The 16,553-nt window shown below is 47.4% G+C and overlaps 1 protein-coding gene across 1 annotated transcript in view; it reads left to right on the top strand.

Moving 5' to 3' along the window:
- The window catches only part of aars2 (alanyl-tRNA synthetase 2, mitochondrial (putative)), a 79,261-nt gene that overhangs the window by 45,741 nt on the left and 16,967 nt on the right, over positions 1–16,553 (top strand). Inside the window, exons 17-18 of the mRNA XM_034188431.1 lie at positions 5,901–6,009; positions 8,065–8,190. Of these exons, the coding sequence (XP_034044322.1) occupies positions 5,901–6,009; positions 8,065–8,190 (235 nt within the window). The remainder of the gene's footprint in view (positions 1–5,900; positions 6,010–8,064; positions 8,191–16,553) is intronic.

The raw sequence follows: 16,553 nt of genomic DNA, 5'->3' as shown, positions 1-16,553 counted from the left end.
AATGAGCCGGGCAGGAGGCGGCGTAGGCCCCGGAGTACAGAGGGGCGAGGTGTGGTGTGGCTTGAGACGGGAAACGTGAAAAACAGGGTGAATCCGCAGTGAAGCCGGGAGTTGAAGCTTCACTGCGGCCGGGTTGATGATATTGAGGATCTTGAAGGGTCCTATGAACCTGTCTTTCAACTTCGGGGAGTCGACACACAAAGGGGTGTCCTTGGTCGAGAGCCACACCTCCTGCCCGGGCTGGTATGTGGGGGCCGGGGAACGCCGGCGGTCCGCATGGGCCTTGGCCCTCGTCCGGGCCTTTAACAGGGAAGAGCGGGTGGTCCGCCACACCCGGCGGCACCTCCTGAGGTGGGCCTGGACCGAGGGCACACCGACCTCTCTCTCCACCAGCGGGAACAATGGGGGCTGGTACCCCAAACATGCCTCAAAAGGGGAGAGGCCGGTAGCAGACGAAACTTGGCTGTTATGGGCGTACTCGATCCAGGCCAGATGGTGACTCCAGGCCGCCGGATGCGCGGAGGTGACGCATCGAAGGGCCTGCTCCAGCTCCTGGTTGGCCCGCTCTGCCTGGCCGTTTGTCTGGGGGTGGTACCCGGACGAGAGACTCACGGTGGCCCCCAGCTCCTTACAGAAACTCTACCACACCTGCGAAGAGAACTGGGGACCACGATCTGAAATGATGTCCGATGGTATCCCATGCAGCCGCATGACGTGGTGGACCAGGAGGTCTGCCGTCTCCTGGGCCGTTGGGAGCTTCGGGAGGGCCACGAAGTGGGCCGCCTTGGAGAACCGGTCCACTATCGTGAGAATCACGGTGTTGCCCTGGGACGGCGGGAGGCCCGTGATGAAGTCCAGGCCGATGTGAGACCAGGGGCGATGAGGCACTGGTAGGGGTTGGAGGAGTCCCATAGTCCTCCGATGGTCTGCCTTGCCCCTGGCGCAGATGGTACAGGCCTGGACGTAGTCCCGGACGTCGGTTTCCAGGGACGCCCACCAGAAGCGCTGCTGGAGCACTGCCACTGTCCTACGCACTCCGGGATAACAGGAGAGCTTGGACCCGTGACAGAAGTCCAATACGGCAGCTCTTGCCTCTGGTGGGACGTACAGTTTGTTCTTGGGGCCAGTCCCCGGGTCCGGGCTCCTTGTCAGGGCCTCCCGGACGGTCTTCTCCACGTCCCAGGTGAGGGTGGCCACGACAGTGGACTCGGGGATGATGGTCTTGGTGGGGTTAGACAGCCCCGCTTTGGCTTCTTCTTCGTGCACCCGGGACAACGCATCTGATTTTTGGCTCTTGGTCCCGGGGCGGTACGTGATCTGGAAGTCAAAGCGCCCGAAGAACAGAGACCAGCGGGCTTGCCTGGGGTTCAGCCGCTTGGCGGTCCGGATGTACTCCAGGTTCCGATGGTCCGTGAAAACCGTGAAGGGCAACGATGCCCCCTCCAGCAGGTGTCTCCACTCTTCAAGAGCCTCCTTCACTGCGAGGAGCTCCCGATTGCCGACGTCATAGTTCCGTTCAGCTGGGGTCAACCTGCGGGAATAAAAGGCACAAGGATGGAGAACTTTATCAGCCTCCACGCTCTGGGACAGCACGGCTCCTATCCCTGAGTCAGAGGCGTCCACTTCTACTATGTACTGGCGATCAGGATCAGGCTGCACCAGAACTGGTGCAGTCGAGAACCGGCGTTTCAACTCCTGGAACGCGGCTTCGCACCGATCCGACCAGGCGAAGGGGACCTTGGTGGAGGTCAGGGCAGTCAGGGGGCTAACTACCTGACTGTAACCTTTAATGAACCTCCTGTAGAAATTTGCAAAGCCGAGGAACTGCTGTAGTTTCCTGCGGCTTGTTGGTTGGGGCCAATCTCTCACCGCCGCAACCTTAGCCGGATCAGGGGCGACGGAGTTGGAGGAGATGATGAACCCCAGGAAGGACAAAGAAGTGCGGTGGAACTCGCACTTCTCGCCCTTCACAAACAGCCGGTTCTCCAACAACCGCTGTAGGACCTGACGTACATGCTGGACATGGGTCTCAGGGTCCGGGGAAAAGATGAGTATATCGTCCAGATATACGAAGACGAACCGATGCAGGAAGTCCCGCAAGACGTCATTTACCAAAGCTTGGAACGTCACGGGGGCGTTAGTGAGGCCGAACGGCATGACCAGGTACTCAAAGTGACCTAACGGGGTGTTGAATGCCGTCTTCCATTCGTCTCCCTTCCGGATCCGAACCAGGTGGTCTGCGTTTCTAAGGTCCAATTTCGTAAAAATTTGGGCTTCATGCAGGGGCGTGAACACTGAATCCAACAGAGGTAACGGGTATCGGTTGCGAACCGTGATCTCGTTCAGCCCTCTGTAATCAATGCATGGACGGAGTCCGCCGTCTTTTTTACCCACAAAAAAGAAACCAGCACCCATCGGGGAGGTGGAGTTCCGGATCAACCCGGCAGCTAAGGAGTCCCGGATGTAGGTCTCCATTGATTCGCATTCCGGACGTGAGAGGTTGTACAACCTACTGGATGGGTACTCAGCGCCCGGGACCAAATCGATGGCACAATCATACGGTCGGTGCGGGGGAAGAGTGAGCGCCAGATCTTTGCTGAAAACGTCAGCAAGATCATGGTACTCCTTTGGCACCGCCGATAGATTGGGGGGGAATTTGACCTCCTCATTAGCCGTAGTGCCGGGATCAACCGAGGATCCTAAACACTCCCGGTGGCAGGTTTCGCTCCACTGCGTCACAACCCCGGACGGCCAATCTATCCGGGGATTGTGCTTCACCATCCATGGAAAGCCCAAAATCACTCGGGAGGTAGATGGTGTTACATGGAACACAATCTCCTCCCTGTGATTCCCAGACACAACCAAAGTCACTGGTTGTGTCTGATGTGTGATTAACGGAAGCAGGGTGCCATCTAGTGCTCGCACCTGCAATGGTGCCGGCAGAGCCACCAGGGGGAGCCCTACTTCCTTTGCCCATCTGCTATCCAGCAGATTCCCTTCCGACCCCGTGTCTACCAGTGCTGGGGCGTGAAGGGTTAAATCCCCACAAAGGATTGTTACTGGGATTCGTGCAGATTTGCGGGGTTTCCCCGCGTGCGTGTTATGGCCCACCCTTAGCCCAGTTTCTAAGGACGGGCATTGTAGTTTGACCGTTTGGGGCAGTCCTTCTGCAGGTGCTCACAAGAGCCGCAGATAAAACACTTCCCGCGGGCCAGCCTCCTTTGTCTAATGTTTGTTTTTACTTTGGCCCTGCTCGTGTCCATAGTCTCCTCAGCAGGGGGAGCTGTAGCCACACAGAGCTCTCTGGCAGTGAAGCGTGGGGACGACGTCACCTTTTCGGAACCGGAAGGGGGAGGGACGGCTCGTGCCCGGTCACGCCCCCCGGCCTGCTCCCGACGATGCTCGTTTAAACGGTTGTCTAAGCGTATAACTAAATCGACAAGCCCGTCAAAATCCCGCGGTTCCTCGTTAGCCAGTAGGTGCTCCTTAAGGACCGAGGACAGTCCATTTACAAAGGCGGCGCGGAGCGCAACGTTATTCCAGCCGGACCTCGCTGCCGCGATGCGGAAGTCGACTGCATACTCGGCTGCACTACGGCGCCCCTGTCTCATAGACAGCAGCACGTTTGAAGCGGTCTTGCCTCTGTTGGGATGGTCAAACACTTGTTTGAACTCCCGTACAAACCCAGTATAAGACGTTAGGAGCCGTGAATTCTGCTCCCAAAGCGCCGTAGCCCAGGCGCGTGCCTCTCCTCAAAGCAGATTAATAACATAAGCCACCCGGCTGGCGTCTGACGCGTACATGACAGGGCGCTGTGAAAAGACGAGCGAACACTGCATGAGGAAGTCTGCGCACGTCTCAACACAGCCCCCGTACGGTTCCGGAGGGCTTATGTATGCTTCAGGGGATGGTGGGGGGGTTCGTTGAACGACCAGTGGAACGTCTGATACAGGCCCAGGACCAGCCAGAGGAGTGGCTGCAGCAGCGCCCTGATCGCGTGCTTCCACCCTGGCGGTGAGAGCCTCCACCCTCCGATTAAGGAGGACATTCTGCTCGGTCACTAAATCTAACCGAGCCGTGAAGGCGGTTAAGATCTGCTGCAGCTCACTCAACACGCCTCCCGCTGACGCCTGCGCTCCTGGCTCTTCCATTGGCCGTTCAAGCTCGGGTTGACGCCCCTCGGAATCCATGGCGATGGCCGAGAAATCCTGTTGGGAAGGTGTCGTAGCACGGACCCACAACAGGGGGCGCAAATGAACGGACAATGAGTAAGCCAAAAGGTAACAATTTAATGTTGTGATAATACACAACGAAATGTACAGTAATTTGCACAGTCAATAAACACCAGGTGACGTGTGGGCAGGCTCGAAGATAGAAGACCCCCGACGAGAGAGAAGCTGCGTCCCACACGGCTTCCACCACCAACGGTCTGAAGAACACCGGAGCCGCCAAGTCCCGAGTCCCCAGGTGGCCTCTGTCTTCGGCTGTCGACCCTGGTACTGCTGGCAGAAAGCAGAGATATGATGTGTGAGTGTGAGTCCGCACACTCAGTAATTCACAGTCCAAACACAGTTAGGAGGGAGCACCTCCACCTCCAATCACACACACTCGTGCAGCTCCTGGTCAACCACTTATCTGAGTTGGGGTGTGAGGCGAAGCCGTCACTGTCACACCAAACGCCAATCCTCCAGATAAGGAAACACTCCAGGAAAACGGCTGCAATAGAAGTTCAGGTTAAACACACACAGTGTCAGTCAGCAGAGAAATTACCTTGTTACTGGTAGTCGATTTCTCGGCGAGGAGGTGGAGTTGCAGTCCGGCTTTTATGATGGTGATGATGATGAACGAGTGACAGCTGGTGCAGGGGATGAATGACAGCTGTCACTTCTTCTAGGTCTGGCGCCCTCTCGTGCTTGGAGCCCGCACTCCAAGCAGGGCGCCCTCTGGTGGTGGTGGGCCAGCAGTACCTCTTCTTCAGCGGCCCACACAACAGAAAGTGCCATAAGGTTTGTTCTGCAAACACTTAACAACAGCGTTTTGTTTATGCAGTTGCAGTTAACAGGATTTTTTTCATAATTGGATGGAAAAAAATCACCTTTAAAAGCCGGGGGTTCAGGATGCTTAGGTCCCCCCACCGAGACTTTTGCATTATGGGCTTATAAAGAAAAATAATGTGTTGATGGGTGATTAAAAATTTTTTTTCAGCATTAATTAATGAATGGGTTAACGTGATAATAACATATTAACTTGCCCAGCCCTACTTTTATTATATGTAAATATTATACAAGAAGCCCCTTATGGTCTTTTACTTTTTAATTTTATGTGTGCAGCTATTTCAGGATTTTGTTTTGTTTGAAATTGATGCATAAAAATCAAAACAAAAAACAATGGTCTTCCAGGGACCATAAGTGCTGTACCTACCTCTTTATGCTTCACGTTTTAATGAAAATAATATTATTAATTAAATTACAGTATAAAGAGTTCACTTTCTTACCTTCCTGGCAGAAATGGTGGACTTGATCATCGCTAAACACAGCACAGTGCATCATGCAGTGTAAATAAAAGCTCATGATGCTGCTGTCCCAAGATCCCAGTGACGACGTTGTTGTGGATCTGTGTGTGCCGAATAAATTCATTCATTCACATGAAATTTCCAGCTTGCTACTAAATAGTGCTTGAAGCGCACTCTGGATCTGAGTGAATGCATAATCCAATCCAAGTAAAATCAGTCTGAAGACACGGCAGCAGCATGATTACGCTGTATCACTTACACCATTAAACTGTGCAGTAAATCTGGCTTTCTGCCCTCCGCGGGCGTGGCAGTGCGTGCTCCAAGTTAGCACATGGCCGGGCTCGAGTCCAGACACTAGCTTTCATATATCTAACTCTGTGGTTTTCAGTCACCTCCTGCAGACGGGCGCTGTTGAGGAGCTGGTCATCGTCTCTGAGAAGCAGCTGGCTAAAGGAATCAGTCGGATTGTGGCCGTGACTGGACGGGACGCCCGGCGGGTGAGCATCATTTAAGATGAGATGAACTTTATTTATCCCAAAGGAAATTATTCTGCCTGAGTACTGAAACGGGGAACTATTTTTTTTTTTTTTTTTTTTTTTTTTTTTTTTTTTTTTACAATAAGTACAACAAATTTATGTGAAATGACTGGAAGATATTTGCACAAGATGTTCAACAATATTGCACATAACTCAGAATAACTGAATAACACTGTTGTTTATTCATCCTGCAGAAGGGGGAGGAGTTAGGCAGTCTGATTACCACAGGCAGGAACGACCTCCTGTGGCGTTCTGTGGTGCACCTCGGTGGTCTCAGTCTGTGGCTGAAGGTGCTCTGACAGGGCGTCAGTGTGGCATGCAGGGGGTCAGAGGTGTTGTCCAGGATGCTGAGCAGTTTCCTCAGAATCGTCCTCTCTGACACCTCCACCACAGACTCCAGTTCCACCCCCAGGACAGAGCCGGCTCTCCTGATGAGCTTGTTGAGTTTGTTGATGCTGCCCCAGCACACTAAAACATCTGCAACATGTTTCTGCAGACATTGAAAGATCTGACCCTCCTGAGGAAGTACAGTCGGCTCTGCCCTTTCTGATATACAGCATCTGTGTTTACAGTCCAGTCCAGTTTGTTGTCTGTGTGGACACCCAGGTACTTGTAGTTATCCACAATGTCCACCTCAGTTCCATTAATGATAACTGGGTTCAGACGGGTCTTTCTTCTTCTGAAGTCCACCACCAGCTCCTTTGTCTTAGATACAGTGAACTGCAGGTGGTTGAGTCCACACCACTCCACAAACATGTCCACCACACTCCAGTACTCAGCCTCCTGGTCACTGCCCACAATGACAGAGTCATCTGAGAACTTCTGCAGGTGGCAGGACTGGACCAGAACCTGAAGTCTGAGGTGTAGAGTGTGAACAGGAAGGGAGACAGGACCGTCCCCTGTGGTGCCCCGTGCTGCTCCTGATGGTGTTTGATGTAATGTCCTGAAGCCTCACACACCGTGGGCAGCCTGTGAAGTTGTTGGTAATCCAGGCCACCAGTGGAGCCTCCACCTTCTTGTCCCGTAGCTTATTGCTGTGCAGGTCAGGCCGGATGGTGTTGAAGGCACTGGAGAAGTTGAAGAACATGACTCTCACAGTGCTACCTGCCTCCTCCAGCTGAGAGTGAGTTCTGTGCAGCATGAAGATGATGGCGTCCTGCACTCCCCTGTTGGGCTGGTACACGAACTGCAGGAGGTCCAGTGATGATTCAGTGACTGTGTGGAGGTTCCTCAGGATGAGTTCTGAAGTGACTTCATATGGTGTGATGTCAGGGCCACAGGTCTGTAGTCATTCAGTGTGTTGGGGTTCTTCTTCTCGGGCACAGGGACCAGACAAGAGGTTTTCCACCGCTCAGGAACAACCATCTGGCTCAGGTTCAAGTTGACGACTTGTTGTAAAATTCCACACAGCTGGACAGCACATCCCTTCAGCAATCTGGGGCTGAGGCTGAGGGCAACGCAACTGTGGAGATCCACGAGAAGGGCCTTGCTCGCATCCAGAGTTGCTGCTGCCAGCCATCATACCAGTTTCCCTCGCCACCGGGGCCCCGACCGCCCTCCAGTGTGGCGCTGGGCACCGCCTTGCAAAGAGCCTGCCCCTGTGCGGTGGTGGGAGATGCTACCTGCAAGGTGGGCCAGCAGGGCCCGCACCTTCCAGCGGGCGGGCCTTTACAGCCAATCCTCATCCCGAAGTTACAGATCTGGCTTGCTGACTTCCCTGACCCGCCTTATTGCAACATGCCAGAGACTGTTCACCTTGGACACCTGCTGTGGTTATGAGTACAGCGTGGTGTGAGATTTACACCCACTCACCCTGATTTTCAAGAGCTAGCGAAAGCTCACCGGACACCACCGGAACCACAACACTTTCCGGGCCACAGGTCGGGGGGATGACAACACATTTTTCTCTGAAGGAAAAGGAAATTCTGCATCTGAGGTTGGGAGTGGGCGGAGCTATTAGCCTATTCTTGTGTTTTGTTAAACACCTGAAAATTGGGTGTCTTAAAATGTCTCCAGGCTCGAGAGGATGGCCAGGTGTTGGCTCAGGATGTGGGCTCTTTATTGGTCAGAGTCTCAGGCTCCACCCCTTCCTCCATCCTCGCTGCCGAGCGTCTGGCGAAGGAGGCAGGTGTGCTGATTGATGTAAGTACCCATGATGCTGTGCAACCTGAGGCTTTTTGTGAAATACGAGCCGTTATTCTGTTAATGTGTTAGAATCTGCTTTGGGACAAAGTTGTCACCAGCTGAGGCCCATTAGGGCCCTTGGCCAAGGTCCTTAATCCCCTAGTTGCTGCTGGTGTGTAGTGAGCACCTTGCACAGCTGCACCCTGACATTGGTGTGTGTGTGTGTGTGTGTGTGTGTGTGTGTGTGTGTGTGTGTGTGTGTGTGTGTGTGTGTGTGTGTGTGTGTGTGTGTGTGTGTGTGTGTGTGTGTGTGTGTGAGTGGGTGAATGTGAGGCATCATTGTAAAGTGCTACGTAAATGCAGTCCATTTACCATTAGCATGCTCGTTAGTGCTTGAACAGCATTTTTACTTTGTAGCTGGGTGCAGGACTACTTTGTGTCCCTAGGGTGAAGAAGAAGTCTGCAGGTCACAGAGCTTTCTCTTATCGTGCCCCTGTTCTGTGGAATGATCTCCCTGCATCAATAAAACAGTCAGATTCTGTGGAGACTTTCAAGTCCAGACTTAAGACGCACTTATTTTCCCTTTCATATGGCTAGCATACTGGTATAGTTTTGTTTTATGCTTTTTACTCTTTTAATTCATTTTATTAGTAAACGGAGCGTGCCACGGCCTCAACTTTACCTAAATTCTGGGTCTGTTAGTGAAGCTTAGTGGCCGGCGATTAACTTAGTATTTTCTCTGCTCTCCTGTTGCTTAATGCTGATGAATTTTACCTTATGTGTAGTACGGATGACATCATGTGCTGAATTTGATGACTGCATAATTTCTTAAATGGATGTGGAACAGACTCTGCCACGGGACCAGGCCCACTGAATGTCATGATGGATGACCCCTGCCCGTGACTGGATGCCTGTTTGGACTTCTCATCAGATTCATCTTTTGTAAAACTTGTGAACTTGTAAAAACCTTGTAACTGGTATCATGGCCCAAGCAGAGGGTCGCCCCTTTGAGTCTGGTCTGCTTGAGGTTTCTTCCTCAAATCATCAGAGGGAGTTTTTTCTTACCACTGTCGCCTGTGTTCTTGCTCTGGGGGTTAGTAGGGTTAGACCTTACTTGTGTGAAGCAGCTTGAGGCAACTTTGTTGTGATTTGACACTATATGAATGAAAATAAATTAAATTTAAATAGCTGCTGCTTTGACATTAAAACACTTATTGTGAAGCACATTCAGCTTGACACACTTCACTTACTGCCTGCAGCACCTCTTACCTGACTCCAGGGTTTGAGGGCCAGCTGCCCACAGCTTTGAACCAGCTAACCGCCAGACTTGTATACTAACGCTGTCACTGCGTTGTGTCCATCAGGCTGAAGGGCATCAGTTTTGTGCGGGTTGTCCTGATAGTAATTGAAGTATTTGTGTGATCAAACAATTTCTTTGGTTTCACAGCTCTGATTCTGACTTTTGAGTTTGGTCCAAACCAAAGCAGCAGGTGTGACAGTCACCTTGGACTGCAGTCAAAACCAAAACACCAAAAGTCGGTCTGACCAAAAGAGGTGGTTTGGGTTTGGCTCAAATTGAACCATGGTCTGGTGCGTGCAGTGTGAAGAAATACTTCTTTGGCTGCTTCTGACGTTTGGACAGATTCCAGGTAGGAGACGGCTTATTGTCACCCATCAAAAAAAAGAACACCTAATTGGAAACAGGTGAGTGTCATGAGGCCTGAAAAGAGCTTCGAAAGGATTTTTTCAAGATGGCCAAAGGAGCTGGTGCCAGAGCATAACGAATGACAGACAATTCGTAAAACATAGAAATAATGCAGGTGAACTTCTATGCATGATAAGTATATTTTTTTGGAAAGATTAACTTATCAAGGAAGGCAAAAAGAAGACATTAATAATGCCAAAATCAGGCTCAAACCACGAGTTGTTGGACATCAGGCAGCTAAGGGATGACTGCAATGACGAAACCTCAGAAATATTAAAGGAACTTAAACTTTCGAAATGAAACTGTAGAGGACTTTGTTGCACTAAGAAAAGAGGTGAGCGACATAAAGCAGAATTGTGAAGATCTCAAAACAAGAGTGAATGAAGCCAAAAAGAGGATTGCGTCCAACAAGGATCGTGATATGGATTTGACAAAAGTGCTTCTTCATTTTATGCACAAACATAAGCACCTTGAAGGGAAATATGATGATCTGGACAGCTGCTCAAGGCGGAATAACTTAAGAATCTACTCTGTACCTGAGAAAGCAGAAGAAGGAAATGTAGCCTTTATTGCAAAACTTATTTGTGACAAGCTGAATATCCGGGAAGAAATTTACATCGAAAGGGCGCAACAGGTGTTTCCACTGGGTGTGCGGGCTACATCAGATCCATCATTGTTTATTTCCACAGTTTCAGAGAAAAACAGCGAGTTCTACAGGCTGCATGTCTTTAAAGGATATTTGGGTTAATGACAGAAGGATATACTTCAATGAGGATTTCACAACCGAAGTGTTCAAGGAGCGCGCAGTGTACAGAAATGTGAGGAATCAATTGAAGGAACAAAAGATCGAATCCTGCTAAACTCAAGCTGTTTCTACAGGATGGAAAGACTGACTTTTGACAACCCACAAGAAGCAGCCAAAGGTCTCGAAGAATTTGGCGTAATGATGGAAGCACCAAAAAAGGAGCCGGCTTGGGAGTTAGCATTGTGCGCTGCAGGTTGGCAGTCCCCTCGCAGCAGGAACAAACAAGCTCCTGTTGGAGAAATAACTGCCAGTGTTGAAACTTTACACCTTTCTTTGGACAAATATAAGAAGAACAAGTTACAGGATGATTAAGGTATGTGGAAATTACACCGAGGAGAGGCCAGTGGAAAGCACAAGTTAATTTCAAAGTGCTGTGGCCACAGTGTCCGGGTATACCTTTACACGTACATTTACGCATATTGAAACCTCAGAATCTCGTGTGTATGACAATGAGAATGAACTGGACTCGGATTATAACTTGTACCAAAACATACATCAAGAATGTAAATATTATACAGAAGCAGAATTTAATACCAATATTGAAACAGATGGGACATTTTCGTTAATTCATTTTAATTCTAGAAGCTTGTATTCTAATTTTGGTAAGATACATAATTATTTGAATACATTTAAAAATAAATTTACTGCTATAGCTCTGTGAGACTTTGTAAAATATTGGACATTAAACGCTGAAAAGCGATATAAGGCCTATAAAAACAAATTGACGTCTATAATCAGGGATCCAAAAAAGAGTATTATACAAATTTGTTAATGAAAAACAAAAATGATATTAAAGGAATGTGGAAAGTGTTAAAGGATGTAATTGGTACTAAAAGGAGCTTTAGTTTGCCATCATATTTAACAAATGAGCAGAATGTTGAAAAAAGTGCATTACAAATGGCTGATGAATTTAATTTATTTTTTGTTAATGTTGGCCCAAATTTAGCTAAAATTTTTCTTTTGCAAAATAAAGAATGTTGGAAAGGGGAAAGCAAAGTCATGCAATCTTTTTATCTTGGTGAAATTAGTGAGAATGATATTACTACTATTGTGTCTACATTAAAAAGTAAATATTCATATGATAGTGACGGGTTAGATATTTCTATTATCAAAGAGACAATTCATTGCATTAGTAGCCCATTAAAATTTATATTTAATTTGTCTTTTAACACTGGTGTATTTCCAGATAAAATGAAGGTGGCTAAGATTTGACCACTTTTCAAAACTGGTGATAGGCACAGTCTTACTAACTATAGGCAAATATCTTTACTTTCTCAATTTTCCAAAATTTTGGAAGAACTTTTTGCTTAAAAAAAAATCTATTAATTTATGACAATCAGTTTGGCATCAGAAGCAACCGTTCAACAGATATGGCATTAATGAAATCACAGAGGACATTACTACTGAACTTCAGAATAAAAATCATACAGTAGGAGTTTTCATTGACCTTAAAAAGGCTTTTGATACTCTTGATCATAAAATTTTGTTAGCCAAGCTACAGTCATATGGAATTAGAGGTATTGGATTATTAGTTATTTAGAAAATAGAAAACAATATGTAGAATATGTAGGCCAGAGATCTATATTAAACACAATTTCTTGTGGGGTCCCCCAAGGTTCGGTATTGGGGCCAAAACTCTTTAATATATACTCGTATATTAATGACCTTTGTGATGTATCTAGGGTATTACGTTTTGTCCTCTTCGCTGATGACACTAATTTCTTTGTGTCTGGGAATAATTTAAAAACAATTCAGAAGACTGTTGAACATGAAATGATATTACTTCAGAAATGGTTTATTAAAAATAAATTATCATTGAATTTGAGTAAGACAAAATATATGCTGTTTACAAATCATAAATGCGCTGATAATTTCAAGCTGAATTTTAATGGCATTGATATTGAGAGAGTGTCTGAATTTAAATTTCTTGGAGTACTCATTGATGAAAACTTGAAATGGAAGTCGCACATAGCAGATGTAAAAAAGAAAATTTGTAAAAATATTGCTGTTTTGAGCAAGGTCAAGTATATGTTGCAAGGCGATGAGACTCCTTTAATGTTCTTTGATTTTGCCATACCCGACGAACTGTTTGGAGATATGGGGCAATACATATGTCACTAATGTAATGCCTTTATTTATTTTACAGAAGAGGGCTAAAAGGATAATTAATAGAGCTGCTCCGACAGCACATACAACAGAACTGTTTCTGAGGTCACAACTATTAAAACTGAAGGACTTGGTTGGTTTAAAAACATTATTAGTTCCTCATAAAGCCAAACTTTTTCTGTTATCACGTAGTCTGCAAACACTTTTCACTGTAAATAGTGAGACAAGCCGAAGAAGGTATGATTTTAAAAACCCCTTTTGCTTCATCTACACTGAAGCAAATGTGTGTTTCAGTGGCAGGTGTGAAACAGTGGAACTCTATGGAAAATCATTTAAAATGTTGTTCAAATGTCTTTCTATTTAAATGCCTGTATAAACAGAAAATATTAAAATTGTATGAAAATTCAAATGAATACAGCTAAAAAAGAAAAAGGAAAAAATGCTCATTGTTATGTGTTCTTATAATGGAACACAAAGGTGAGGCCGTCTAAACTTGTGTTGAAACAAGAATGGGGTAGGAGATAATAAGATGTTTTCTTCATCCTACTCCTGTTTACATGGAGTGTTTTGTACTCTGTAAAGTGCAATTTTCTTTTTCTTTAATTCATTACCATGGAAAAAGAATAAAACAAATGAAATGAATGGAAAAAACAGTAGAAGAAAATATAGGGACAGTACTTGAAATTGCCAGATTCAAGCCAGGGGAATCTGATGCCATCTGTCTTTTCTCCTCCTGAAGGTCAAAATGTCCATTTTATGTGTTGCTGTGAGGAAAAAGTTGAACATCTTTAAAGCTAGAATTGGTCCTGGAGAGCGAGCAAGAGAGCAAGGAAGATTTGAAAGTAGCACCTCCTCTAGGTTCCACCCCCTACCCTGTCAGTGCTCCGTCCAAAGCCACGCCCCCACAGAAGGCTAATACGCGCTACAAAAGTAGCCAAGTTGGCAAATCTTAAATGAAAATAACAAATCCCCCCGAAGTAGAAGTAATTACCTGTCCAGCAGAAAGAGAGTAACTGCTGTGTCACTTTTCAGGCCCTTCAGATCCCTCAGTTGTTTCCACCGTGAAAATGCTGCACTGATGTTGACCCTCGTCTGACCTCTTGCTTCATCCTGAGCCTTTTTCATAGCAGCCTTTTCTGTCTTGGGCTTTCTTTTCCTTGGCTTTCTGTTGGGGTAAGACGTTAAACGTAACGGTGGAAGTGGTAGTTTCGGCTGTGTTCCCTCTGCCACTGTACCGAAGTGAACTTCTTTGGTGAAACGAGATGAGTGTGCGCGAGGGTTGGGTATCGAGAACCGGTTCTTTTTGGGTATCATTAAGAAATGATTCGGTCCACTGACAACAATAGTCTTTTTGCTTAACGATTCCCTTAGCCTCCCCGGTAAGGTCTATTCCAGAGTACTGGAGAGGAGAATTCGACCGATGGTTGAACCTCGGATTCAGGAGGAGCAGTGTGGTTTTCGTCCTGGTCGCGGCACACTGGACCAGCTCTACACGCTCCATCGGGTGCTCGAGGGTTCATGGGAGTTTGCCCAACCAGTCCACATGTTTTGTGGATCTGGAGAAGGCATTCGACCATGTCCCTCGGCGCACCCTGTGGGGAGTGCTCCGGGAGTACGGGGTCCATGGTCCTTTGCTAAGGGCTATCCGGTCCCTGTACGACCGCAGCAGGAGCTTGGTTCGCATTGCCGGTAGTAAGTCAAACCTGTTTCCAGTGCACGTTGGCCTCCGCCAGGGCTGCCCTTTGTCACCGGTTCTGTTCATTATTTTTATGGACAGAATTTCTCGGCGCAGCCAGGGTGTAGAGGGGGTCTGGTTTGGGAACCACAGAATCTCATCTCTGCTGTTTGCTGACGATGTGGTTCTGTTGGCTTCATCAAATCAGGACCTTCAGCGTGCACTGGGGCGGTTTGCAGCTGAGTGTGAAGTGTCCGGGATGAAAATCAGCACCTCCAAATCCGAGGCCATGGTTCTCGACCGGAAAAAGGTGCTTTGCCCTCTTCAGGTCGGTGGAGTGTCCTTGCCTCAAGTGGAGGAGTTTATGTATCTCGGGGTCTTGTTCACGAGTGAGGGACGGATGGAGCGTGAGATCGATAGACGGATCGGTGCAGCATCTGCAGTGATGCGGTCACTGTATCGGACTGTCGTGGTGAAGAGAGAGTTGAGTAGGGGGGGGCAAAGCTCTCGATTTACAGATCGATCTACGTTCCGATCCTCACCTATGGTCATGAGATTTGGCTCATGACCGAAAGAACGAGATCACGAGTACAAGCGGCCGAGATGAGTTTCCTCCGCAGGGTGGCTGGGTGCTCCCTTAGAGATAGGGTGAGGAGCTCGGTCACTCGGGAGGAGCTCGGAGTCGAGCCGCTGCTCCTCCACGTCGAAAGGAGTCAGTTGAGGTGGCTCGGGCATCTTTTCCGGATGCCCCCTGGACGCCTCGCTGGAGAGGTGTTCCGGGCACGTCCCACTGGGAGGAAGCCCCGGGGAAGACCCAGGACACGCTGGAGGGACTACATCTCTTGGCTGGCTTGGGAACGCCTTGGGGTTCCCCCGGAGGAGCTGGGGGAGGTGTGTGTGGATCGGGAGGTCTGGGTGGCTTTGCTTGAGCTGCTGCCCCCACGACCCGACTCCGGATAAAGCGGAAGAAAATGGATGGATGGATGGATTCCCTTATCGATCCTTCAGAGTTGCCGTTGTTTTTGAGGGTGTTTGTCGGGAAAATGATCATTTCTCAGATGACCCTGCAGGGTCTGTAATCAACCGTTTCTGCAGCACGGCTCTTCTTTGAAGCTTGAGGCAATGAAGTATTGATCTGACCCGCTGCTTTGTGGTTCTTTGTTTTATTTCACTTTATCTTAATTTTTCCCGCTAAAACCCTAAAGAGCATATGTCTGTGAGTAATAATTACCTTTTTATGTTGAACTGACCTGTTATGGTCTTCTGAAACAGTTGACAGATGTATTTTATAGTTTAAAAACGGGACCGAAGCTAACACGTTAGCATGTCTATGGCGCGTTCAGTGTTAAAGTTAGCATTAAGCTGTTCGCATCTCAGCACATTTGTGTGCATTTGTTTTCTGCATAATAATTAATGGCTCAGCGTTTGTTGTCATAAGAGTCAAATGTATTACAAATTGTAATATTTTTTAAATTTATTTTTGTTTATATTAACAATAATAATAATAACAGCAACAACAACAATAGTAATAACTGATAATGCTATGATACAATTTTAGAGAAAGAGACAAAAAGAACCTGATTAAAAACACAACAGAAAATATAAAATCAACTAGCAATGAACATAAATACATACATAAATAAATGTTTCCTGTGAACACCTAGTGACTCTTCCACCTCCACTTCATCCCTGTCTTAAGTTTAATGACAGTTTGTTTCAGTCAAACCATATTTTTAATGTGTTAATTTCTTCAGTGTTTTCCTCCAGAACTATCTGCCAAACTGGAAAACTGCTGCATCCTAGTAAGAGCAGAATACTACTGGAATGAATTTGAATAAGGAAAGTTGTTTTTTTTGTTTCTCACTAAATGGATGCTGCACTCACTCCAGTTTATTGTCTGGAATAGTCCCAGATTGCATTTCAGAGCTTCTAGAATTCAAACATTTTCATGCAGGTGGTGTTGGGGATAATTTTGGGTTTCAGCTTTTTTTGTTTTTCACCACTTTCATCCCTGAATGTGTCAATCGTGAGTCACTTTTGTGCAGACTAAAGTCACTAACTGGGACTCCTGTCTTGTTGCGAGAAAGAAA

This window comes from Thalassophryne amazonica, chromosome 15, assembly GCF_902500255.1.
Source record: "Thalassophryne amazonica chromosome 15, fThaAma1.1, whole genome shotgun sequence".
Lineage (NCBI taxonomy): Eukaryota > Metazoa > Chordata > Actinopteri > Batrachoidiformes > Batrachoididae > Thalassophryne > Thalassophryne amazonica.
Note: the sequence above shows the minus strand (reverse complement) of the source record. Positions and strands in the feature narration are given on the sequence as shown.